The sequence below is a fragment of the Passer domesticus genome, chromosome 6 (assembly GCF_036417665.1).
Source record: "Passer domesticus isolate bPasDom1 chromosome 6, bPasDom1.hap1, whole genome shotgun sequence".
NCBI classification, from domain to species: domain Eukaryota; kingdom Metazoa; phylum Chordata; class Aves; order Passeriformes; family Passeridae; genus Passer; species Passer domesticus.
Window position 1 is genome coordinate 37,426,390 of NC_087479.1, and position 27,178 is coordinate 37,453,567.

Genomic DNA, 27,178 nt, shown 5'->3' on the forward strand with positions numbered 1-27,178 from the left:
GCAAAGGCTGTCAGTCCTTCTGGCTGTGCATCTTGCTGCCTGTGGGGAATTAGCCCTTTTGCACCCTGCTGCTGTGTGCTGGGGGATACCCCTCACAGGCCAGGAGAGAACTGCATCCTGAGCCTCTGGGGAAGAAAGGGAATTGAAGAACAAAAGTATATGAAAGCTGGTATAGGCAGCATAGTGACAGGGCTCTGCTCTGCCCCAGGCACCTCCTCGTGCACTCGCTCCTCATGACTGCTCTTCTTGGATTAATAACCTTCACAGGTCGCTGTGCACTAATATCTAATTCCTGATAACCTCCTTCAACCTGCTTGGGTAGTGAGCTGCTTCTAGAGAGGGACACCTTTTTATTAACATCCAGCTATAAAGAAATATGGCTGTGGGTTGGGGCAGGGCTGAGAGGGAGTGGGGCAATGGTGTATGGTGAAAACACATTCTGGAGGTTTATGGATGTATCTTTAAAGAAGGACAGGGAGTACAAAATTACCACTGGAATAAATGACACTGATACATTTTGGGAAACCCAAGCTGTTAAAACCTAGACACAGTGACACTGCCTTTTTCTTGCTAAAAGAATTGGTTTGGAAAAAAAAGTCTATTTAGCATTGCCCAGAAGTCAGAGCATGAAGATTTTCAGACTGAGTTATCAGTTTTATTTGAGCTTCATATTTAAGAAGGAATGATTCTAGCCAACATATTGTACTCAGCTGTAAGAAAAATGCATACAGTACTGTGCTCTAAGATGACTTGTCAGTGCAGGCTGAGTTTTCGGGTGGTTTAGAAATGCTCAGTGTTTTTAAAAAAAGAAAGTCTAATGTAAAAACAAAACTTTACTTTCAGTGAAGCAGCAATAATGTAGTGGTGTATTGCTTTTGAAATTGCATAGCTGCTATTTTTTTATAGCTGCACTAATGCAGGTTTTCCACAGTTGGTGGGTTTTGTACACCAGCCTGTTATTACAGGAGAGATATCTCATTACTGGATATTTCTGCAAACCAACTTGGTGGTGTTTTACAGATTTGTAACATTGCTTATCAGATACTGTAATATTAAGAAACCACTTCTTATGCAAAAATGAATTCTCTGAAATTGAAAAGAGGGGTTTGTCAGCCTGGCTGATATGATGCTATGATCATGCAAGAGTGGTAGGAATGGATTAGTCTATTTAAGACCTTCTGTTGTAAGGCTGTGAAACTATAGATTAAGCGATAAAAAAGCTGAATAAATGGTCTCTGTCAGAAAGATGGTAGAGGTGAAATGTAAGACTGTAAGATAAATATATTAATACAAGAAGTGGGAGAAATTTTCTAATATTTTTAAAACAGGGGACTAGGTGGTTTTCTTAATAGCTGGGATATTGTCAGATTTGTTCTCATAATCTTCATTTTTTCCCAAGAAGTCCCTGCCCCTTAGGCTAAAGATGCAGTGGAGTTAGGAAGTCCTGGCCACTGCTTTCCATTCCCATCTTTGGAGTTGTTAGCTCATTATGAACAATGTGCTGCTGTTTCCTTGACAGATGAGAAGTGGCCACAATCTGGTTTGTCTCAGAGGACTCTCAGTATTGGGACCTTGCTCAGGCTTTTGGTATTAGCAAAGATCAGTGACACGAGGCTGAAGTGGTCATCTCCAAGCAAGATGTGCTACAGCAGAGTGAGTGGGTCTCTCTTCTCTCAGTTTTGTCTCAAAACCTCATCAAGGTACTTGATGGTTCCATATTTTGAGCTCATTTTAAAACCTGGTGTTGATTGTCTGACCTTAGGGCAGTTTGAAATACCACATTTCCCACCAGTTGCATAGCAGCACTGCTGTGGTGTATTCTCAGTGCCAGTTTTGCATCCACAGTGAGTGCTGTCTGAAGGGTCTCACCAACTGCACTGGCTCTGAATGCATAATGTGCTGAGTGGATGCAGCTACTGTGTGCCCCTCATTTGCTGCTGTGCATAGCTGTACACTACCTACCTTACACCTTTAATATACACACATGAACAATACTATACATCTGTCAGGAGACTGTGCCTGGATGTATTTCCCAGGAGTACTGTTATTGGCCCTTTATTAGAAAGTACTGGTTTTGAACCTAATTCAAAACATTTTACAAGGGAGGTCAGTTTCATCATGCCTCTTTTACAGGTGTCAATTCTGAAAGGTAAGAGCAGGAAAAAGACTTACTTATGGTTACAGAGGTAGAGACCCAGATTTCCAGTTTCCACATGCAAGAATGCCACTTGATCCAGCAGGCCTTGCTGCAATGGGTGGTGTTTCTATAGATCAGGTTTTTGGGGATCATTTGATTGTTGTGATGGAGATGTTACATTAAAAAGAAACTCTTATTAGTATAGCTCCAATTCTAGGTGTTGTTCATCAAGGATTTCATAGCTCCAGCCTTTCTGATGCAGCTGTGTCATGTGCTTGCGCAGTGCTTCTGTCTGTACTTTGAGAGACTAAAAAAACAAGGCAGGGAATAACAAAGTGACTTCCAGAAGTCAGGTGTGGAGGAAGTAACAAGTCAGTGGATTTGTTGGGAATAGCTTGCAGGTGTAGCATAATGATGTGCTTCTTCAAGCCCTGCATACACACACCTCTCTATGCACCAGAGATCTAAAACTGGCAGATGGTGGTGGAGAACACGTGCTTCCAGGCTGTGATGGTGTTTCCCAATTGCTCTTAACACAGAGTGAAGAGGAAATTATAAAAGGACAATGGGAACAAAGGCAAAAGACCTGACCCATGTGTACATGAGAATAACCCTCTCCACGTGTCCAGTGGGATGCTGACTGCTTGTGGCTGTACTTTGGGACAGGATGGGGCGGGGGCTCCTAGTGCTCATCGATAGTGTGCAGCAGCTGGTTCAATTTGGATCTTTGATTGCCTGTAGCCCTGGAGCCCTCCAAGCGTGTGTATGTTTGCATGCAGCCTAATTAGCAGCATTATCATTGTCATTAATGGCTTTTAATGAAGAACAGATGGTCCTGTCAAGGTTTCAAGCTGTGAAGTTCACTGACCCATTTGTGCTAAAAGGAGGGGAAATAAAACAAACCCCCCACCCTAAATCCAAACTGATGGTGGTAGACTGAAAATGAAGATTGCCCAAACATAAACCTTATGTTTTCCTATACAGCACCATTTGAAGGCGTATGCAGATGTCGAGCCTGCTTTCTCTGGGGAAAATGGGATTTCCTGGCACTTATCTTCATGAGGCTCTGGCACATCAGTTATCTTTGTAATGTTTGAACTGAGACTTCTCCACAAAAAATGGAGGAAGGAAGAGATTGAGATTATACACTCAGGCCTTGGAAAGGGTCATTAGGCTAGGTCAGTAATATGGAGTTAAGGAAACGGAGAAAAGGAACATAAATTTGGCATGATTCTCACTAGTGTCCAAGTGACCTAATTGAAGACTCCTAAATAATTTTAACTTTACCCTCTTATTCTCTTTCACTTTTTCTAAGTCTTGATTATCACTCATACATGGTTGTGAAAGACATGCTCTTCAGGGCTATAGTTAGAAGATTTTCTTCCAGAAGATGGAATGTGGCTGTTCTTCATAAGGAACTCAGACGGACATCGGTAATCATGGGATTTTGGTGGAGAAAAATTGGAAAAGATGAATCCCAAGCACAGATCAATCATTTGCTAGGATGTAACTTTCTACCCAGGTAGCAGCTTTTCTTGTCTTCTAATTTGATTAATAATTATTGAGCAAAAGGGGATGTGTAAATTATAAGCTCATATTGATCAGTGCAAGGTCTGGCTTAATGAAAAGAAACTCCTTTTCTCTTTTAATTGTGAAGAAAGTTTTTAGTTTGCCTATGATTCAGGATTAGCTATCTGCTTTTGGCATGGTGCTCTCCACCTGAAAGAACAGCATACAGATAATATGGAGTGTGTTCTTGGTGTTCACTTTTGTCTTCTGTTACTGGACCCACCCCATTTATATGGATCATTCAAGGGTATCTGCACAGCACAGAAAGGGCCTGATCAAAAATCTTATCATTATCCTGGTCATGTTCAAAATCTTTCCTATCAGAATTCCAGTTAGAATTGCCAGTGTGTTGAATGCAAGTTGTGTTATCACTTTGTAGAGGAGTTTCACACAGGACCATGTGTTTGCCACTTCAGATCCATGTAGGTCCTACTCTTCAGAGCTTGAAATAATTATTGGCTCAATTGCAATGTCCTGAAGTTGAACTTGCTGTGTGCCCATTTCTCTTAAAAAATTAGAAGCATTTAAAGACATTGCTGAAAAGTATTGTAAGTAGGAGTAATATATAACTTTATCCTGGTGTTGGAGGAATACACCATAGGAGTAAATAATAGGTGTAAATTCATCTTCTCCCCTGCCAGCCCTCTGTTCTTTTCCTTCCCCTGGCTTCTTATTTTTACTTCATACTTTCATTTGAAAAAAGGAAGACATTAAATCCATTAGTACTGATTCAGTGCCATATTTAATTAGCTGCAGTATGGGGCACTTCTGTAATCTTGTATACTGAATTCTGTGAGTTAAGAGGTTTTGTTTAGTTTGGGTTTTTTTTTCCTCTTTCCCTTGCACTAGCATTTATTAAGGATTAAGTGGTGATATATCTGATTAATTTACATTGCCTTTATCAGGCTGTGCAAATAATTATCTCTCACTGGGAGCATTTTCAAACAAACACAGTCATATCTATGAAGTAATTTCCCAAGGAGTCTCTCTGGAGCTACAAAAGGAGACTAAGAGCATTAACAATCAAAAATTCTACTGTTCTTCCCTGGCTCCTTCCCAGCTCTTTTACAAAGCTTCACCCACCTTCCTGCCTGGCTCATGCCTATCAAGAAGAGGTTAGGCTCACAAAAATGAAGACCCCCTTTCATGAGATGATTTCAAGAGCTGACTTGCCACAATCCCTTAAGTTGTGTTTTAGATGTGTGTTTGGGAGTAATGCACCATTTGTTATATTCTGCCCCGTGGAAGGGGAGAGGAGGGATTGGGAAGGCCTATGGAAGCACCTCCAGCAGAGCATCCATAGGCAATGGCTTTAGGTGCTTAAGCTTTCCTACACAACGTGCACAGGAAAGGTTTTCTCATTAGCTCCAGTACCAGGCAGCAGCTGAAGACCAAGGGTGAACAGGAAGCATGGCAAGCTTCCTTAGACTGAGTGGGAACATTTTCATAGGGATTTATGGAGAGTGAGACTGTCACACTGGTGATCAGCAGAAAGTTTAAACGGTGCAAATGTCTGTCCTCATTCCATCTCAAGCCAGGTTGGAGTTTCCTTTCTTTCCCTCCTTCTCTTTAGTTAATACTTTGCTACTTACATATACAGCAAAGCTCTTTAAGGCTTCTTTTTAGTATTGCCTTTATCTTAATTCCAGTCTTCCTGGATTTTGAGGTGGTTAGGGGTGTGTGCGTGATTTTTTTCAAGGTATGTAACTCGTGGAAAAGTGAAACATTTTCCAGGCAGGAGCCTGCAGGAGAGACAAGGATGAGGAGAGCTTGACTGGCTACAGCAGCATCCAGCTATTGAAAACAACACTGACTGCCAGTGGCAGGTAGAAGCTTGTCAGAAGGAAGGGTTTAAGTTCAAAGAGAAGTTCTTGTCTATGCAGACAGGAAAATACTCTAGAGGATGGTGAGAGATGAAGTAGAAAAATACTCAAGTATGAGCCAGTTTTGAGAATCATCTACTTGAATGCTTTGGAAAGTTCAAATAGATGAAAAATAGCAGCAATCTCTGAGTAAGACAGCAAAAGATGTGGAGGCTTTCTGGGAGGGTGGCTTGGAAAGCACAAGAGTGAGAGAGAGATATGACTGAAAAGGGGTTTAAGGAAAGAAATTTGGGGAGAGTCAGGACAGGGAAGGCTCTTGCATGGGGCAGTCTAGTGCTTGGAAACCAAAGTGTTTCCTAAATAGGTTTGGATGTATCAGCCTAGGAGTCTGAACACTTTTTTTTTTTTAAGAAATAGGGTAGTTCTAGTCACTGACATTGATGTGCTTCTTTATTTCCATCTTGGATGCTTTTGCCAGGCCTTTAATGCACTAACAACTTTCTTTGAAAAGGCATTCTCACCCCTGATTAATACCTGTATAAAAAACCCCACAATTTTAGTACACTCAGATTTGGTCCAAAATGTGATTTTCAGGTTTAATGTTAATTAGTGCATCAACACCTGTTGCAGTCCTAATTGGTTTCTATCTGTTCTTTAGTGCCTAAACATTTAGACAAGGGTGTACAAACAAGATCTTCACAATTTGCTCTTCCAAGAATTAGTCACTTTCCAGTGCTGGCAAATCTGTGTTCTAAAGTATATCCTGGGGCAGCAATTGTCAGTTAAGATCTAGCTAAGTTAAGCCATTTATTATTTTAAATCTTTGATTTCTTTCAAAACTATGTCATCACTACTGTTTTCCACACTTCAAAAAGTATCCAAATACTTAATTGCCTGAATGAAATGTCTCACTTGTATTTTTCTCCTGTTCTGAGATGCACCACACCATTAATTTCAGAGGGGGAAAAAAATTTCGATGAAAAATTTGTGGCTTTATAGCAGTTTCCATGGGAACCAAGTATGAGATACAAAGGCTGGGCACATGGCTCATCCACCAGCTCTGCCCAGGGAACCTGTGCAGGTGACAATGAACAGCTGATGCCACGTGACAGCCCCCACATCATGAGTTAAGCTAGAACTGGACACATGCAATATTTACAGAGAAATTAGAACCCTGAACCAGTTCAGCTTTGTATTCCATTACAATTTAAATTACCAGTTTAAACTTGCCAGTGCTAAAATGTCAGGTTACAGCCGTGTTTGCAGAATTGCAATAGGAAATAGCACAAATTGAGCAGATACTGAGGGTGTGTAACTGCAAATATTACTTGATATGTTTAAGACACTTGACATTTTTTTAAGCCATCTGTAAAGTGCATCTGAATGTTCACTTAAATTTTAGTAATCTCTGGAGAGTCCTAGACTCAGTTTTCAATGCTGTCCTATTTTAGGGTGTTGTACCATAATTTACATGCAAATACTATCCGCATACTATTTTGGAGCAAAACCCAGGGAGAATCTGCTAGAGGTCAGAAAGGTTGAGCATAGTGCTTGTATTTAGAAATCACTGAAGTTTCATTTAGTTGTACTTGGTGCCTCATATGACTGTGAAATGGGTAAATACAAATGTATATGTAAAAATAATACTTAAGGTTCTGATTTTAAGGGTATTTCACAGTGAAGTACAAGGTGTACAATGAAAGAAATCTTCCTATTTTTTTTTTTCAAGAGGGAATATATATATTTGTGGAGACTCTTGTTTGTCAGCCCTCTAAATATCCTTGGTTCCTGCTGCTCCTCTTTGTGGAGTACTGTGAGCATTTGTTGAAACTACACCTGCAAGGCAGATGATATTCAGTGACACTACAGCAAACAAGCTTCGTGGGCACCTAACTCCAAATGCCCATGTTTCAAAGTGGGAGCCTAGAGTTTGCTCATTACTAGAAAATTGAATAAAACACAGAGGTTTTGCAACAACTAGTGAGTGTCCAGCATAGGGAGGAGGCAAACAGGTCTGAGGCAGGATTCCTCCCTGCTTGGCACAGGCTGAAATTATGGAAGAAATGTTGCAGGGCATTATGCTGAGCAGCTGAACCCGTGGGTACCTGTGTGACTTACCATTTCTGATCAACTTGAGATTCAAACTGATTTCTGTTACAACTTAATTGCTACCAAAGCTTTGAACCAGCAGTGTTCATGCTGTCAGCCTACAGGACAAGTAGACATGGCAGCTGTTATGTCTTGATTTTAAGTGAGGCTTGGCACAGTGCTGTGTGGCACTCTTGTAAGCAAACTCAGGAAGCAAAACCCACACAAGATTGGCACAACCAGTGGAAAAACTAGACGGAGTAATCTATCAATAGTTCCTTGTCAAACTGAGAGAACATTCAAGTGTGGTCATCAGAAATCTGTCCTGAGTCCAGAACTATTCAATATTTTAATTTGTTATTTTGACAATGGGAGGACAAGCATGCTTATGGGATTTGCACATAATACCAAGCCAAAAAGGATTGTCAGCCTTTTGGAGGACAGAATTAAAATTCATAATGACCTTTGTAAACTGAAGAAACTATGTAGAATTCAATGAGATGAAATTCAGTAAAGAGAAGTGGTTAGAAAAAGGAAAAATCAAATATACAAATACAGAAGTATCCAGTTTTGGCGCCATGCTTTGAGAGTGATAGACAAATATGAGAGAGATCAGGGTTGTAGAAAATATAGAAAGATGAAAAGAACTCTGTGGAAAAGAAAATAATATAATAAATATAGCACTTAATATATTTAATATAATAAATAACACATAGTAATGTGTTATCTAACAATACTGTAATACATATAACAAATAAATATATATTAATATGATTGTTAATATATGCCAGGTAGTTGCAGTGACAATTAGATATTCTCAGCCTCTAACAAGGTGTAAGAATATGATGAGTTTTATTTGCAAGGAGACTTTAGGATTAGATTTTAAGGGAAAGCTGTTTGTACCTTTAGGAAGACAGCACTGTAGAAGAGCTACCTTAAGAGGTTGTGAAATCTGAAGTTTTCAAGTATTGGTGAGATGAAAATCTCTTTATGGTAGTTTTTGCATACCAATTCTACCTCATGTGAGGGAATGTATTAGGTGGAAGCTCTTCGATGAATCTGTGCTAGACAGGGATATAAAGGGGAATAATGTGTTGGTATGAATATGTGAAAAATTGAAATATCTGTCTTTTTGTGTTTGTATTCTGTAGTATACCTTCACCTTTGCATTCTTTCTGGCCCTCATAGGAGACTATTTTATGTCTGTGGTCTTCAAATAATATGGGCAAAGCACTGTGCAGTTTTACGTAGTTTCAGAGTTATTTCTGCTTTGAGAAGACTGGCAGAGTTGACTCCAGAACTGACTTTCACCTTCAGTTAATCTGTGAATCTGTTTTATAGGCTTAAGATTATCAAAGCTCTTGCTGCAAAAATTTTAAGGAAAAAGGTTTGATAATTTCTACTGCCAAATAGAGGAACAACTGAAATTGTTGGTCTTGCTTGGGGTTGATAAAATAACAAAAGAGAGATTAATAGATGTTGAGTGTTTATCTCCTTTGTATTGTATGTTAAATTGATACATTTTAAAATATGTGACTAACTCCATTAGGAAGTTATAACAAACATTCTCTAAATATCATGATCCAGAATGTGCATACAATATTTGCATAAAAATGGGCAGGTTCAAATTAATTCAAAGATCTTTAAAAGATTTGGAAACTTTGCCAGTATAGACAGAGCATGGCAGTGGAAACTATGAATGAAGTATGTCTACTTGCAGGTATGAGAAGTGTGATGGCATTCACTTGTTTTTATGTGCAGCAGGTCAGGCAACTATGACAACTCTATGATAATCTTTGTACTCTGCAGTAACTTTTTCCATTCAATTACTTGAAGCTGATCCCAGAACCAGAGGATGTATATTGCTGTGTTGGTGGACAGCTAAGTGTCTCCCATTCAAATGTAAATACAGAGATTAAATTTATAGCAGGATATGGCACAGTAGACTGTGTCATGAGTCAGAGTGAGATAATGTGTGAATAGCTTCAAGGTCAAGAGACAAAATGTGTGATGGACTGATCTTTGTGTTTAGCTTATAGATAGAGAAGCTTAAAACATTTTTGAAAATGGCTTTTGTTTCTAAAAAGCTGTTTCATGGAGCTGGTTGAATGCTATCTTTGCTTGTTGGTTCAGAAAGAAAATTGAGTTGCCTGCTGACCTGTGTGTTGTGCATTCCCACACTGGTCTCCCGGCCTGTCTCTGGTGTGGCACCTGGCTGATTTCCTGGACAGTCTCATGACTTCTGTGATTGTCTGGTTCCTTCTTACCAAGGCACAACCACTGAAGGTTTACTAGTATGTTGATCCAGTTGCTTAAGATTTTGAAGTTCTGAACAATGCCCAATTGAGTGATTGTCTCGCAGGACAGAATGGCCACCTTCTTATGCCCACCATTGCAGCTTCCACTGGGGAAGCTCCACTGTAGATTCCTGGGGAAGTTCAGATATTGGATAACAATATGATCCTTATGAAGGCTGGAATGAGCACATCAGTTAGTGGACTACACACACAGGTGCATAGGCTTGGCAAAGGAGAAACTTCATGAATTCTGTTGTCTCCCAGCATTTGCACACTGGTAGACACCACAGCCTGAAAGAACAGTGGAGCTGGAAATACAAGGCAGACTGTGAGGCAGAGAGAACATGGGTCACAGGAGCACTGAAAAGCTGTTTTCCTTATCATATGCAACCACACACTAGTTTCCTCTCCCCACCCCCATCTTTTTCCTTCAAGGCAGATTATAGATTCTCAAAGACCTTTTCAAGCAGGATATGACTGAATTTAAAATCTTTTCTTTATTGTGCATTGTGAGAAGGGAAACTCATGGTAACCTCCCTACATGACTTTGTTCAAGCAATTCTTTTCTCTGGCTGCCTGCAGATTTGTCTGCCTCTGTGTGATATTTCCTGCTCCAGTTCTCTATATGAGCTTTAATTAAGCTGTAGCAAGTGGGACAAGGCATGGGTCCCTTATTTTCTTGAACAAATGGCTGGCCTCTAAGACAGTCTTCACCATCCTTTAGCTGTGCTGCTCAAAATGTCTGTTAAATGTGGAAAAGGCATGTACAATGTACATTGAAATGAAAAATGTATTAAAAAGGTAAAAGGACTGTATTTATTTAGTCTGCTGTCCACTTTCAAAAACTTGCTTCCTTCACCTTGACACACTCGTGCATCTCACATGAGCATTAGCACTGTTAATCAATCCAGCCTGACTTTTTGAAATTACAGACAGCTTCTTTGTATTGTTTTTGCAGGCAGTGACAAGCATCTCTTTATTGATTTCACAAATGCTATGTACAGTATCCAACATAAAGACAAGGATAAATCAGTGAGGGATTTACCTCAGCTTAAGGGCTCAAAGTTATGAGAAGGACATTGACTTCAGAGTCTGCCCCACCCCTGCTGTGGTCTACTGCCTGCTGGTAAGTTTGCCAAATCTCTTTGTTCCTGTTACCATTGGTACTGTTTGCCTGTGGGAAGTTGGTGATTTCAGTGGTTGACCTGTGAACGGCAGTGATTAGAATCATAGAAATGTAGAATGGCCTGGATGGAAAGGGACCTTGTATAGATCACCTAGTTCCAACTGCCCTACCCTGGACAGGGACACCTTTCATTAGACCAGATTGCTCAGCGCCCCATCCAGCTTGGCCTTGAACACCTCCAGTACTGGGGCATCTACAGTTTCTCTGGGCAACCTGTTCCTGCCTCACCACCCTCACAGTAAAAAATTCTATTCTAATATCTAATCTAAACACACCCTTCAGTTTAAAGCCATTCCCCCTCATCCTGTCACTATATGCTCCTGTAAAAGTCTCTCGCCATCTTTCTTGTAGACTCCTTTCAGGTCCTGGAAAGCTGCAATATGGATAGCTTGAAGCCTTGTCCTCTCCAGGGTGAGAAATCCAATTTTCTCTCAGCCTTTTCTTGTAGGAGAGGTGTTCCATCCTTCTATACACCTTAGTGACTCTCCTTTGGACCCACTCCAACAGGCCCCTGTCCTTCCTGTGCTGAGGACCCCATATCTGAATGCAGCACTGCAGATGGAATCTCATGAGGGAGGAGTAGAGAGGTGGAATCCCCTCCCTCACCCTGCTGGCCTGCTGCCTTCGATGCAGCCCACAACATGGCTGGCTTTCTGGGCTGCAAGTATAAGTTACCAGGTCATTGCAAGATAAATTGCTCAGCCCCTCATCCACCAGCACTTCCAAGTATTTCTTGATAGGGCTGCCCTTGATCTGCTCACGAGTGAGAACAGAAGGACACATTAAACATTTTGTGGACTCTCCTGTGGGAAAGGTAATAACAGGTAGGAACCCAAGAACTGCTGTCTTTGTCCTCACAAGTGATCTCTAGATCAGTGAAGGTTTGTGAATCAAAGCCCTGTGCTACTTCAAAGGCAGTTCACTTTTCTCGTGTAGCAGAATATATAGGATTGCTCACTTAAAGGCACATTCGTGACAGCTTTCAGTGGAAGGTGCTCATTGCAGGAAACTGAATCCACTCTTGGATTTGCTAATTCACTGCTATTAACACACCAGTCAGCCAGTCCAGCCTAAGTCATTCTTTATTACACAGCCTCAAGGCTGTGGGAAATTTCAGCTCATGAACTGTCGGTCCACTCTGTACAGAAAATATTATGCCACAGCTTCCAATGGTAATGCTGATTGCATTCACTTGCTTGCATTGCTGCAGTAAGAAAATATGACTTCTCTCCAAGACTCTAAGTAAAGACATGCATTGTTAACAACTCTGGGAATCAGCTAAAATAGGTTTGGTGGGTGGGTTTCTTTTTAATTCTTTTCATGTCTACTGAAGCTAGATGTAATACTGTCCCTGTGTAACAAAATGAACTTGAGAGCACAGATTCCTATTCTGACTTCTCTTGCATTTGCTACTTCAGGTTTGAAACCCAGTTTCTGTAGGAAATGTAAGAAGTACTGAGTGCTGAGGTGATATGCTGTCAGAACGCTGGGACTGGTGCAGATACACGAGTTCTGCTGCTGCCTGTGCAGTCTCTGACATGCTATGCAAACTCTGTGTCTGCTTTGTAAAGCTGTGCAACAAAGCTACTGTTTCCATGCCCCCCGCTGTGTCCTTGTTCCGCTTGTTAACTGTTGCCTTTAAAGCGGATTCTTTCAGTTCAACTGAAATACAGTTCAACTTAGTGTGTTCTTTCTGGCTTTGCATCTCACTGATGTTGATTGGTCATCTTCTTTCCTCCTCTGCATGTCAATATGTACATAGTGTCACATCACAAGAGGATTGGCTGCTCAAGGTAATAGCAAATGTTTTTCAAAATATGCAGCTAGGTAACATTTTTTTTAATCTTTGCTTCTATTATGCTTCACAAAGCAAGCTCAATTTCAAAATGTCCATACAGTTACTCTAATATTTTCTGGTGATGGTGAAGTTTTTCTGTCCTTCTGACAGCAAGTCCTTCAATTTATCAAATACTGTATGATGGAGAGACAAGTTGGGTGCTCAGCTTCTCCCAGGAAGAAACTAGTTTGGAAGAGGTTGTTGCCACAGATATTCCCATCAGTGATTCCTCACCATTGAATAAAGGTGTGTTTTTCCTTTGAAGCTCAGGTGAGGGTTATTCTACCAGTAAGGAAACAAAAGGACAAAGAGTTTTCTTTCAAAGAAAGAAAAACTTTTCTTTCACATTACAATCAGGAAATGAAATTAAATCAGAAACCTGAAAGCAAGTAAAACTCCCAAAATCTCAAAGGTTTCAATTGATGCTAATTAAAAACTAATTTTTAAAAAATTTTTATTTGTTTTAGGTCTAAGGGATTGGGCTCAGGAGGTGGGAGTTCTTCTCCTGCTTTGATCATCATTGAAAAAAGAGTTTATATGCAACTCTGTCCAGAATTTGCATTAGAAATACTACTTGGGTTCTTTACATGGAGAAAAGAACTGCCACTCACCCCATGTCTCAATTCCATGTGGAAGCCTTACATGTAAATACATATTTCTGTGGTTTTTCAGCATTGCTTTGCAATTGTCTTTGGGAAGTATTTTGAGATCATTGAAAGGAGAGAGACACCAAAGGGAGAAAGATGTAAAGTTGTGCATTTTAACTTTCACAAGGACCAGTTTTTGTCTTATCACTCTTCAGGGATGATGGGATAGAATTCCTGTGGTGTTTAGTTCATAACAATCCAGCTGAATCAGTAGCATGATGTTTCAGCACCTTTCCCTCCTCTGTCTCCACAATGTGGATGTACTACTTCATTCAGTAGACCTAGGCTTGTACCGGCAGGAGGATGGGACAGACCCAGGAGCAAAGCATGGATGGACAGAGGTTACAAAAGTTATTTTGAACAACTCTTAGTGATGTGTCTTGGTTGTAAATGAAAATGCACATATCACCATTGCTTGCTATTCAAGAGAGCAGAAGTGAACCTTTTATTTGGGTTAGTCCAATGTGCAACTCTGAATGGGCTCTCTCATTAGAAGTGAGTGACTTAGTAATGACATCCTACAAATTAGGAAGAAGGATGGATCACAGGAGCTGGAGGCCAAGGCTGCTAGGGAGTGAGGGAGCATGATTGGTGTGGAAAATCCAACTGTCAGCATCCTGGTGTCTGGCTTAATACCTTGCCTAACAGTGATTTCTGGCAGGCTGTCAGGTTTCAGTGAAAATGAACATCATGTTGGTGATTCATAGCCAGTGCCTTTAAAATAGGCTGTTTTCTTTCAGATGGAGTATGAGGAGAGTTGTGGTTCCTCCATGTTTCCCCACCTTGCTTGCAGTCAGGTGCTTCCTAACTTCTCTTTGCTGGTGCCTACTGACAGTGCAGTACTTCAGTTCTTTAAGCCATTTACTGCACCCTCTCCTCCTCTGTTCCTTCCTTTGCCAGCTTCCAATCTGCAGCAGTGCTTCCTGCAAAGAACTTGCTCTTTGAGTCCTGTGACATCTCCAGAGTTCAGGTTCTGGCTGGTTTTAACTTTGTTTTGGAGAGGGACTCTGCAACTGGACAACACTAATCTTTCCTTCCTGCTCAGTTGGGGTGCAGACGTGTTTTCTGGTAATGGACCAACAGATTACTTAGGGATGCTATCCATCACACAGACAGAGAGAAAACCTGCAGGTTTCCTTACAGGGCTGAAGATTTCAAAGGATGCTGAATGCGTCAATGCTAATCCTGCACTGGGCAGAATGCCAGAGTCTGCCTAATGCCTTTGCTGGTCTGACATTTGAGCCTCCATCCTAATGGATGCCAAAGCGGATCCCTCCACCTCGCAGAGCCATTAATTAGAGCTTAATGACTTTCTGAGAGAAAGGCCTCGGAAATGAGATTCAGAGAATTTCCTACTGATAATGTGTGGCGTAAGTTCCAGGTTGGCCTGCTTTGGTCTGACTCTGAGGTCTTTTAAGTCAAATGGTCTGTGCTTCTGTTTACAGTATCCACCTTTTTCTTCTGTCACTGTCACATAAAACACAAAATCTATTCTGTGTAGAATGCCAGCTTCTCTTACTTCTGAAGCCATTTTAGGTCTTTTCTGGATATTAAATGTGTTTTAAGCTCTGCTGATATTGGCAAGGTTCTTCAATGAGAACTCCGTTTACACCCAAAACTCTTTTCAGTCTCAGGTTCCTGCAATTGTGGTTTCTATGAATTTTTACTTTATCTGAAGTTGAGTCCAATTGTACAAGGATCCCATTTTGGATTTTTATTTATTTTTGTTTTTTTAGATAACACTACTGCTTTTTTTTTTTCTCCCAAACTTTGAATTCAGTGTCCATTTTCCATCAGCTTAACTTTGAAACTCAGATTTTCTTAACAGAAGAAAATGTGAGCTCTCCAAGTATTGAGAGCAGTTTCCCTTCCTAAATATTAATGCATTGAGGTTTTTTATGTATATTCTAAGATTCTTAGGCTTTACCTCTGGCTGTGAACTGTACTTGTGTGTTGATGGTGGAGTATATGAATATGAGGTGATTGCTTTTTGAGAAGTCTAGTCACAATTATGAGGGTTGGTTGTATCAATATTTTCTATCAATCTCTTTATAAGGTGACTGGAAGTTCTGAGAAGTTCAATTCATACTTGTAGCAATCAAATATATTTTCCCAGTAATTTTCTTAGAAGTAGTTGCGTAGTCTGCATAATCTACACAATGCTTTTGTCAGACACTTATTTGGTGTTGCTACTGTGGGATTATTGTGCAAGTATTGGCTTGCACAAGAGTCAGAGGAAAAAAAACTCTCAGAATTCTTTCTTGAAAGCACAATCATGTAATTTTTCCAGTGTCACTGGCAGCTACACTGACTTCAAAGTGGCTTTCCATGAATTTGGATTCAGTTAGTACAATCAAGTTTTAGTAGGCATGCCTCTTCCATTTTGTTTTTCTGTGTTGAATTCATGTATCTAAGAGCTGGGTACAGTAGTCTCCCTTCTAGAGGGTTATTTAGGACATGTTACATGTCAACTGCTGTACCTCTTATATAAGTCTTATACAAGAATTTTGAAGTAAAAGGCTTTTTTATACTTTAGCGCTTCTACCTGTGTTATTTTTGCCAGGCCAGGATCTTCAATTTCCTTATAAAGTGAACCAAAGCTGAAGAAAATTTGAATGAGTATGGCTTTTTATTTCTTCATCAATGTATTTTTTAATGTGTAAATTAACATTTTTCAGATTTTCAAACTTATACAGAGAGTAAAAAGGTGTCTTTACCTATGTTTAAAATCCTGGTATAATCCTACAGTTGAAAATATTTGTATTGGCGAGAAAAGTAGAAAATGTTGCCCTTCTACTGTGCACTTTACATTACAGGTTGGTGCTAAACTTCAACTCATAAAAGAGTGCAAAGCTGTGTGGGAGCCTGTGCAAGACTGAGGCAGGGGGCTGATTTAGTTGGAAGCAGGGTGGGAGATTTTAACTATGGATGGGAGCAGAGAAGGGTTCTGGGATGTTTCTGAGGAAGTCTGCACAATCCAAATCCTCATGGAAGGACATGGGAGTTGTGCCTTCTGGAGCTGAATGGTTCACAATGTGTAATGCCAGGAGCACCTTTCTGTCCCTGCACTGCTTCATGATCACAAGGCTCAGTTTAACTGTCATCTTTGTTTCCCTCACCCACTTATTTCCTCTTTTTTGCACGAATTACCTTTTTTCTTTTGAGCTCAGGATGCCATAAATTTACCAATATGACTCACAGAGTTAATGTCCTTCTCAATGTTCTAAGGAAGAGATTGGCACGCCCAGCTCCAAGGCAAAAGTCCAGTCGGACATGACTTCATGGTTTGACAGGACATTGTGACCAACCCACTCTGTGATGGCCCAGCACGGGACTGACTGGGGAGGGGGCTGCTTCAGAGAGGCCTTTGGCTCAGGCCTGGGAGGGAACACGGGGTGTCCAGGCTGTGCTCCTTGGCTGCTTTAACCATTTTGTTGGCTGCCACATTTGGTAGCGGGCACAATCACTGTTTCTTTGGGTTAGGAGAGCTTGGTGCTGGAACAAGAACAGTGTTTGCTTTTTGGAGTCTGAACTGATTTCTAGGATGTGGATCTGTAAACTGCATTTTGGTGTGTGTATTTGATAATACAGGGGGGGACTGATTATTTGAGAGGGATGGTAGATTACCTCTTACTGTAGTACCTACAGACCTTTCAGATATGTAAGCATAACATACACAAAAGCCTGAGTTGATCTCATCAGAATCTAAGAAATCACTGGGCTCACTTTTACCAGATTGATCCTGTGTCTATCCAAACTGCAGTTGTAAGCTGTGTTTGACCTGTGGACTCTGAATTTCTCAGCCACACAATGAAAACAGGGAAACATTCTAATTTGATTTTTGAGGGCTCAGATCTATTTTGCTCCAGTGATAGCAGTAGTGGCTGTTGCCGTGCAACATTTTGTTTAGACAGGCAGAAGTCAAAATCTTTAAATTATATCTTCTGGCAGAGGGGAGGGAAGAAGGAAGAACAGATTGTTTAAATGTATGATTTTAATCATGTAGGAAAGTGGCAGGAGAGGAGGATTCGTAAAACCCCTAGCTTTCACATGGCTTAATTTAAAGATTATAGATTTGACCAGACTTCTCTTTCTTCCTTTTCTCTTATGTTCTGAAAAAACAGCCTACTTTTTATAGCAAATTTTATAAAGATTTCCTAGCAAGTTTTGAAAAATGCTCAGATTTTGTTTAAAAATAGTTGCCTAATATTTTCACTTTGCTGCATGATTACAACAACACAGACAATGATCTAAGTCATATCAGTTTCAGGGATTGATGCCAGAGTGGAATTCTCTAGTACTTTGGATACTTGGGTCTGGCCTCAAGGCTGGTGCCTTGTAGGACTATGGCTAGAGCACAAAGGCTTTCTTTAGCTAACATAAAATTATTAGAACATGAATAAAATACATGAAACACATATGTGTTTTTTTGGTGTGGGGTGGTAATGGTAGAAAAAAATAACTGCATACATTCAAGGCCCTAATTCTTGGACTTACAGATCCCTTAAGCTTGAGGAAGCTAGGGTACGTGTAATTTTGGAGGATCATATAAGAGAGCATTTACCAAGGACAACTTGTACAAAAAATTCAAAGGAGACAGGTTGCTGGTTTGCCTTTGAACAGAAGGGGGTGGGGACAGGGAGAAAAGTTGAAAGAGTAGAGAATGGCATGAGAATAAGGTGAAAGAGGGCAATTCAGCAGTCAGCACTTTCCCATCTCCGGAGGCTTGCATTTAAGCACATCCATCCAGTGCAGCTGCAGCTTCATTTTAGGAATCAGGAAATAAGCTGAGTGGCAAAGAAAGATAGGAACTGACAGCTCTCACTGTTCAGGCTCTCCCCTTCGCACTGGGAGAGCAAGTAGAGAAGAGCTTTTCTCCTGCGGAAACGTGTACCATTCAGCAGCGGGATCATTGCTTAGTGGAGAAAATGGGATAGAGAGAGAAGGACTTGGGGAGTGTATGGTCCCAGCTGCCTGGGTGAATTAAGCACGGTGCCTGTGTGAGTTTTGCTGACTCCGTGCCTCCACGGGATAGGGATGGGGAGACATAGGGTGGGAGAGCAAATGACAGGTGTGAATCTGCTGACATTTTGTTTCCAGTGGCCTCACCATTAACAACTAAGCTCATGCTCTCTGCTTTAACAAAACCCTTTTAGAGCCCCATTAGTGCTGTCTTTGTTTTTTCTAGCCTGTTTCATATATAATTTTATCTTGTTTATGGAAAATCCTGAGGTGAAGTGGAAGCAATTTCTCTTCATTCCAGGTGGCAGCAGAGTGGAAGCCAAATCCTGCTGATGCCAAAGACCAATGCATTCTTGATCCTTAATGCTTCTTCCCTTTTTTCCCCCCCTCTCATTATATTTTTGCCAGGACCAAAAAACCACCAGCTTGGTGAGCTGTTTTTCTTGGAATTGCTAAAGATGGTCTATGGGCTCTTTCACACCATTTCAAATTTCACTGCCTTTTGTGGAGCCTGGGGTGAGAGGAGACACCTGTATGCAGGCAGATTTTGTCCTTGACTGTGCCACAGCAGGGTGCTTCCATCACATCTCTACTCTTATGGTAGTGCTTTTGGCAACTGTACTTACCAATGACAGAGTGTCTCTCCCAGCAGCTTCTGGTGTTTTGTGATTGTCTGCCAGAGGTTTTTTAAAAGTGTAGTGCTTCTCCTATCAGAAATGAAGTCTAATTATGAATTATGTCCCCAGTGGGTAGCAAGTAGAAGTTAGCAATGGTATCTGCTTCTTAGCAACTTAGAGTGAAGATGTGGTGGGTAGCACTAACTACCCATCCAGCTGTCAACTAGTCCATAAATAATCCACATGTGTGGGGCACTGAATGAGACTGAATATGCAAGCTGTCTGAAGTGTAACCCCTGCCCTAAAAATGTTTGGTTACAGCAGTAGCAGAAGAAATACGAGATTGAACATCTTTTTTTCTTTGTGATAGTTTTGGTCACTTAGTTGGCCTCTTCTCAAGGATGCCTGTGTAACTTGTGAGTTATAAAAACGACAAGAGGCCGTAGCAGTGTAGCCTGCTCATCATTTCTATAGTGCAATGGGCTGTATGTAGTGCTTTAAAAATAAACCTGTGTAAACTTGTAGAAGGGGTGTATAGAAATTGGCCTATTGATTTACACCTTTTCCAAATCCTAGGTCTCATTAAGCAAATAATTGGATTAAAATAACTTTTATTTTTGGTTCTCCCCCTTTCCACAAACTATAACTAGAAATATTTTGATTTGACTTCAGTGTAATGTTTCATTTAGAATGAAGTATTTTCATTTCCAGGTAATTACAGTGAAAGCCGTAAAAAGTAAACTTAATTGGTCAAAGAATTGCCTGATAGCCAATTATTTAATGTTTGGTATCTGAACTGTTCAGGTATTTTCTCAGAATATGAGAAAAAGAGAGAAGTTCAGCTTGCTCTTTTGGATCAAGACCTGGACTTTAAGTTACATTCTCTCTCTCTGTCACCAGTACTGTGTTTTTAAGTTTGCTTGAATTAGTATTGCTGTATTTTGTTTGTAAGTCTCATCTTCATTCAAACTTGATCTATTCTGTGAAGAGGCTTGTTGAGCCCATCCTAGTGGCTGGTAAAAGCCACAGTAATCTGCCATGTTTTTGTGCTGCTATTCTTTCTTATAGATTAGTCTATGAGGAACATTTTCCCTTGTGACTTCAGTGAAGGTAAAATCAGAGGAATGATAATGGAAAGTAATTGAGGAAGAGCGACAGAATATGCTGCAGTTGTTAATCTACTATAAAAAACAAATAGTCCTCCCATTCAGCCTCACTGCAACTATACCAACATCTACTTGTCACCAATTCTTGCAGTTCCTTCAGTCCAGTTTGTTTCTTATTCTCTTAGACTTTAGGAGCACCAAAAGTCAAAGAAAATACCCTTGAAGGTGTGCCTTCTTTTTTTGCACCATTTACTCACACCTTGCCACCTCCTGTTGATGATTGACTTAATACCTTCCCAGTAGATCTTGCTGGGTGGGCAGCTTACCCTGAAAGGTTGCCTGATACCAAATATCAGGTTGTTAAAACTACTTGAACAAGAAACAAGGAACCTTTCCTGTCTTTGAAGGAGAGCTCTGCAAGTGTTTCAAAGCATGGACAGAATAACAAACAATTTCCAGAGAGAAACCATGTGTAGACTTAAACATTTAGACATATTTTGGAGGCTGCAATTAATAAAAAAATTGTACATAGGATGCATAAATACATATGTAAGTATATGTAATTGCAGAGTATTTGAATGAGAGAAAAATGAGTTTCCTTAGGCCAGGTGAAGTGCTGGCATGTGGGCAAGAGCACATTCCCATGTTCCTCATCAGTGACAGTAGCAGAAGAAAGCTGTCATGTAATGACTGTAAATTTCTTTGTGTGGGAAAACGATCTAAATTATTGATGCTTAACCCTGTCACCAGCAGCTTGTGTTATGGAGATGTAATAACAGCTTCTGCTGTAGGTCACAGAGACCAAGTAACTTCATCCTTGAGAGATGACTTTACTGGTTCTTTCTTTTCCAGGTTATGTATTGATTGTTCAGTTAATGTGGATGGTTGTTGTGTCCTTTTGATTATGTGTCTGATTTTTGAGGGCTCTCTTTACCTGATTTTTTTTTTTTTTTTTGTGAGGCACATATAAGAGAGTGTGAATAGGAGTTGCTGCTTTGCAACTGTAGATTTTTCTGGGTTGGTTTTCCACTGCATATATGTGCCTCTTTGTATAGCTTACAACTATAAGCTGTTTGGCTTCCAAATTTCTTTTACTGAGCTTTTCTTCATTTTTACCTTTTTCATATAACTTCTGGAGTAGACCTTTCCTTCACCTCTCATCCCACTTTGTATTCTTCCATGCCTATGTCTGCTTTGTGCAGTCTCCCATCAGTTTTGTCTCCCATCACTTTTATCTCCCCTCACAGATTCCCCTCCTCTTGAAAGATATAATTTCTGCTCATGTATTTGCTCTTGTCCACTGATTTTAAGTTAAAATTACTCTTCCGCCTCTGCTAATAATTTTTGTCTTAATTCTTGTTTAGTATTTATGACTTTACTTTGGATTTATGTTGTGCTTGCTTGGAGTGTTTATTTTCAGTCTGTAATTGTATTCAAGCAGAAGATATGTCTGCATTTAAACACGATGTGTAAATCCATGGTGCAATGTATATCTGACTTGAAGAGTTATACAAAATAAACCATAGATTCAATAAAGGAAGGCAGCACAACCAGTGGGGTAACGGTTGCAAAAGAAGTATCCTGCTTCCAAGGCATATGGACCTAGGAAAACTCAGTACCTGTGTGCTTCTTTATAATTTTCATTTATGTTCCTTAAAAGTTGTTCACATTCATGGTACAGCTGGGTAAGGGAAGGATTCAGATATTAATATTGTTGGTGGAAAAGCAAAAGGTGGTTCTTGGACACTTCTTTGCTATCTTCTTATCTTTACTAATTCATAATGTAGCATCCTGCAGATGGCAGCTAAGACCCCCCACATTTACCCTGTGCATTATATAAACCTAGAGAGAGACCTGTGCTTTGTCACATGTCAAGCATAAATTTGTTCCAGTCAAAGTTGAAGAGTACTGAGGACAACATGTGCAAGGGACAAATCAGACACCATCACAGGACCAGACCATCTCATTTAGTGGCTGATACTCCTACAATTGTAATCCCTAGACTCCCTAAGAATCTCCTACAACTGGCAGTAAACAGCTCATGACACAGGTTTTCATAGCTGAAAGTCTGGAGCATGAACTGCCTTATTTAGGATTTAGATTTTACTGTGGTTCCCATTTAAAGTGTCTTTTTTGTGTTGTGGCTTTTTGTACTTTGGGTAACTCATCAGCACTGCTCCCCCAAGGCCAGATAGAGAGGGCTTTCGATTGTCATTAACCTATCCTAGGTGTCAACTCAAAATGAAAAGTGAAAGCCTGATAGCCTGTTAATGGTCCCCTGGGATGTCCATTTATTCCATGTGTCATTTTCTAGTCCTTAAACACTTGGAGTATCACAGAACAAGTCTTGAATGTGTCACTGGCACTACTCAGAGAAGATGTAGCAAGAGTTGATTCTGACAAGAACTGTGGCATTTGCAGCCCTGCTATTGTGACCTAATCCTGTGATAACATGAATCATTTTAATGGAGATGCCATCTGCAATTTGAGTTCTCACAATCCAGTCTGACCCATCATTACATCCACCAAATACAGCAACATAACTCAATGATGCTGTTCAATTTATACCAACAAAAAAATGCAAGGCATTCATCCTGCAGAGTACACAGCTACAGCCAGAAGTGTTTAATTAAGACCTGGTATTAAAGATTTGGAGACTACTTAACACACCTTGTTGTGATCAGCTTGGAATGAATTAAAACTTCTGTCCTTGCATGCACCTTTTCTGTTTTATATTCCTCATCACAAATAAATCTCTGTTTCTCTTAAATGAGTAGTCAGGAATGTCAGGAAAATATTTTCATGGCATTAAAGTAAAAAAAGAAGGCATTTTCTAAAGCCTGCTTTCCTTTAGAGCAGGAATGCATGAAGTCTTAAACAGCTATTTTATTATTACTATTAGCTGGTTTTTCTGTGTGTTTAGCATAGGATAGCCTACAAGTTATCTATTCAAAGACAAAGCATGTGGCTTTTTGTTGAGGTATTTTTGTTTAATTTTTGTAATAATGGAATTCATGTTTCTTCCTATTATTTTGGAACAAAATTCTCTCATTAATTCCAATAAGCTAAAAGAGCATACCAGGACTGCAAGGATGCTGTGGACTGGCACTGGTATTGAGTGAAACACGGCTTTAGGCTAAGTTGGACCTGGTGTAGGTCCTTCAAATGTTATTTTGGCCACTCTAACTTAATGTTAACTTGTATTCTAATTGTAAAGAAACTGTATCCTAAAGCAAAATTCTCTTCAGGATTCTGACCTGAAATTCAGAGACGTTCATTTCTTTAAATCAGGTTATTCTTATTTTGCGTCCTCAACTTGTCCTCGACAGTTCACCAGTGTGAACTAAGGTGTGGAAAACCTTGAATCCTAGAGATAATTTTGAAATGGGGTTACTTACCTTAATTGCTTCTAGATTCTTCTCCAACAGCTTGAAGGTGATTATAACGTAGAGGGTATATCAGAGGACTTTCAATTGTCTTAGTATTTTCCTTATATTTGGTGCATTGTCAAAAGAGAGGAAAGGCATAGAATTTGTTAATGTAAGTGTTAAATGATCAGGAAATGTCCTCCAATTTTCAGGAGTTAACTGCGCTCAGGTTGTTTCATTTATGTCAATGGGATTATTTAAATCAGTAATATCAATTTTAAATCCATAAAATCAGTTTCAGATTTAGGTAAAAGCTTCGAAGGATAAAAAGAAGAGGTTAGGAATAGAAGAGAGTGGTCTCACACTGTGATTAGCAGTGAATGGGCCAATCATCCTGAAATGTGGATGTAAAAGATCTGTTTCTTAGAACGCAGAAGGGAGGGCTTTTAGCACTCACACATGTGCACACACAGACCGGGAAGAAAGAATGATAAATAGAGTCGAAGCAGCAGAAATGTGAGACAGAAAGTGAGAAAGTCAAGCTGACTGTTCAATGTACTCCTTATGGCTTCTCTTCTCTGTGGATAGCCAAGAGAGAATGAAACAAGTGGTGTAGCTGAAGACTTGCGGGAACTTGCTGACCAATGCAACGTGCAGTGCTTTGTAGGATTTACCTCTCCTTCTTTGTGTGTCCTTATCTGCTCATGCAGGACATTATTTTGAGATGTGGAGTCCTTTGGAGCAATAGCGTGTTGAAAATGTCCCAGTTGCTAAATGTCATCTCTAAAGCAGGGAAGATGGTTGAATTAACCCAAACTCATTTACCTGTGTGTTACTTATTAGTGAACCTTTTAATGGCAATTTTAAGGATAAATAAGGATCTTGAAATATGCTACTGAATTTTAAGATGACTTCTCTTTTTATGGCCCCTCTCTGTAGAGTATGAGGATGAGAAGTCACAATCAATCTTGGTTTCCTTCTGTGATAAGATTCTGATGCCAACAAGGACAGGAACCTTTAGCTGACAATGAGGTTTATATATACTTGTAGTCTTCCTCAGGTTCCTAAAGTATCTATCCTGAAGGCTAAATGCTTGGCATATCAACTCTTGAGTGCAGGAAAATGTGCAGCCATGGTTCCAGATCTCACTGGAAAATGACAGATCAGTTTTAACACCATAAAATTAAGGAAGAAGAAAAAAAAAAGCTAGCAATGTCTTTAGCTGTACCACTATCATCGTCCAGAAGGTGGCAAAAAGGTAATTTGGTTCAGCCCCTGCAGGAGCTGGCACCTGTATTTAAGCATTTCTACACTTATGTCTCTTGATACACAGCTAGACCTTGAACTGCTTCTGTACAAACAGCATTATAAATTCAGCTCTAACACTGCTGGTGTAAACTAATTTAGACTGTGGGACTGTGCCAGCTATGGCTCAGGTACTGCTGGCATTGAGGTGGCTGTGTGGATGGCTAGAATTTCAGGATTATGGGCAAACTGCATGTCTGAGCATTTCTGTACCTTCTGGACAAAAGAAGTACCATGCAGGTTATCAGAGTCCATCAATTCATAGGCTTTTGGTCCTGTCTAGCCATATTTCTGCGGTGGTGTGTTCAAGACATGCATCTTTTCTTCCCATAGGCTTCCCATGTGGACAATGCTGCACAAAAAGTCCAGCAATAAACAGGGTCTAACTTCCATTGATGCTGATAACAAAAGCTGATCAGGCAAGATTAGAGTCACTTTAATCATATAAGGTAGTGTAGGACCATCCATCTCAGTTTAGGCTGAAAAGCTGTCTTTCATTAAATTCAAAGGCTGGCACTATTGATCCTGATAACTTTTTTCCAAAACATTTATTATGAACAAGCTTTCTCACAGATGTTTTCACTTACATGGTAGGTAAAACAAGACAAAACAGGATGGTATTCTGCAAAAAAGAAAGCAACAGGAAGTGTAGCTCCCTATTATCTTTGTTAATTTACATACTCATCAACATCCAGTTTGGGCTAACTTCTCAAACCAAGGTAGTGAGAAATTACACAGCATGTGGAAGGCAGAGCTCTTCACCTCAGCTGCTGGCTTCAGTTTCTCTGTCAGCTCTTGTTACAGCTTGTACTAGGTACTAAAGGTTTACCTTGACAGCCTGTCTGTTCTTTTTCATTCACTGAGCCTCTTGCTCTTGCGAATGAGCAGCAAGTGATGCTTGTGATGCTGGTGTGATTCAAGGCTAGTAAAAGAATAGCTTTTTACAAGATATGATTCCAACAACACAGGAAACACAGAAGTAGTGGAAGTGAGAGTGGAGACCATTCTCTTTTATATTTCCTGAATACATTAATCTCAGGGAAAGGAACCAAGAGAATAGCTGTTTCTATATCTGTATAGAAAATAGTCCATTGATTGCAGTGATGTGTTTCCAGCTGTCTACTTCCTGCCTTGGATCTCTCGTGTCAGTAGAGTGGTCATGTTCTCTGCACTCCCTCTTCAGCTCACAGGCAAAGAAGAATCTGCCTTTAGTGGCACTCAGGCCATGTTTGGGCTGAGAGAGAGAAATTTGGACCTCCTAAACCAGGAGCATATTCTGCCTTGCCTAATGCACTGCTGCTTAAAAGTTCTTGCCACTGGTTGTCATGCTTAACTTTGTAACTGGTACCATTGGATGGATATTTGGAATGCATTCCTTCCATAATTACTTTGATTGCATGCAACTGGACAATTGCATCAAACAATAATCCTCTTAAAATTATCTATATGCTAAAAGCTAAAATCTGTAAGAGATACAAACATTGACTTTAGCATCAACATCGTTGTAATGTGATCATCAGAAACATTACATGGTAAAGAAAGATCTCTTACAAAGTTTCATAGATGTCACATCCGTTTTAATTTTTGTTTAATTTGATTTTTGAAGGTCTTTAGATGCTCTGATTTCCTTCTAATTCACTAAGCTCAACTGTGATGTTTTGTGTGATTTCAAGACTGATTTTAGCTTAATTGTTTTTTGCAGGGGGTGTCTATATGGACAGAAAGAGGGTAAGTATGTAGTGTGAGCTGAAGCTTGCTTCAGTTTTTACATTTTCCACATTTCAGTTTCCTAATATTTTTCAGTTGCCAAGAAAACAAAGGAAGCTGGGTTGTGCCTGAATGAAAAAAAATATTTAGTAATTGATGTGTGGTTTGGGCTCTTATTTAATGGGTTAAAGATCTCCATGAAGGATTTAACAATTGATATAGCCAGTATTAAATAAACCCCATGTTTGAAGAAAGCTCCATTACTTATAATGGAATAAAACCACTGAGAAATGTCACTGCTCACTTCTATTTGTCATGAAGATGCCTCTAGGGATTTGGACAAATAACAGAAATGTCTTCTAAAGGGTGAAGTCATACACATGGCAATGAGAATGTGCCTCTATGCAGGCAATTTTAACTGCAGTGTTTAGTAACTGGTTAATTTTAAAGCTTGCTAAAGAGTATCTTTGAAATGAGTATATAAAAGAAATAATATTTTGATATTTGCTAGAAAGGGTTGACATTTCAA

General features: G+C 39.9%; 1 protein-coding gene across 23 annotated transcripts in view; it reads left to right on the forward strand.

Annotated features, from left to right (window-relative positions):
- LTK (leukocyte receptor tyrosine kinase) overlaps positions 1-27,178 on the forward strand; it is a 150,481-nt gene that overhangs the window by 11,613 nt on the left and 111,690 nt on the right. For 4 of the 23 annotated variants that reach the window (XM_064424642.1, XM_064424643.1, XM_064424641.1 and 1 more), the window contains one exon: positions 26,645-26,670. The exons of 2 other annotated variants lie outside the window; for them this stretch is intronic. In XM_064424642.1, the coding sequence (XP_064280712.1) occupies positions 26,656-26,670 (15 nt within the window). In that variant the 5' untranslated portion in view covers positions 26,645-26,655. Of the gene's footprint in view, positions 1-1,516; positions 1,701-10,872; positions 11,041-12,680; positions 12,894-26,644; positions 26,671-27,178 lie in introns of those variants that run through there. 17 more of the 23 variants (XM_064424633.1, XM_064424634.1, XM_064424648.1 and 14 more) reach the window with 15 other exon arrangements.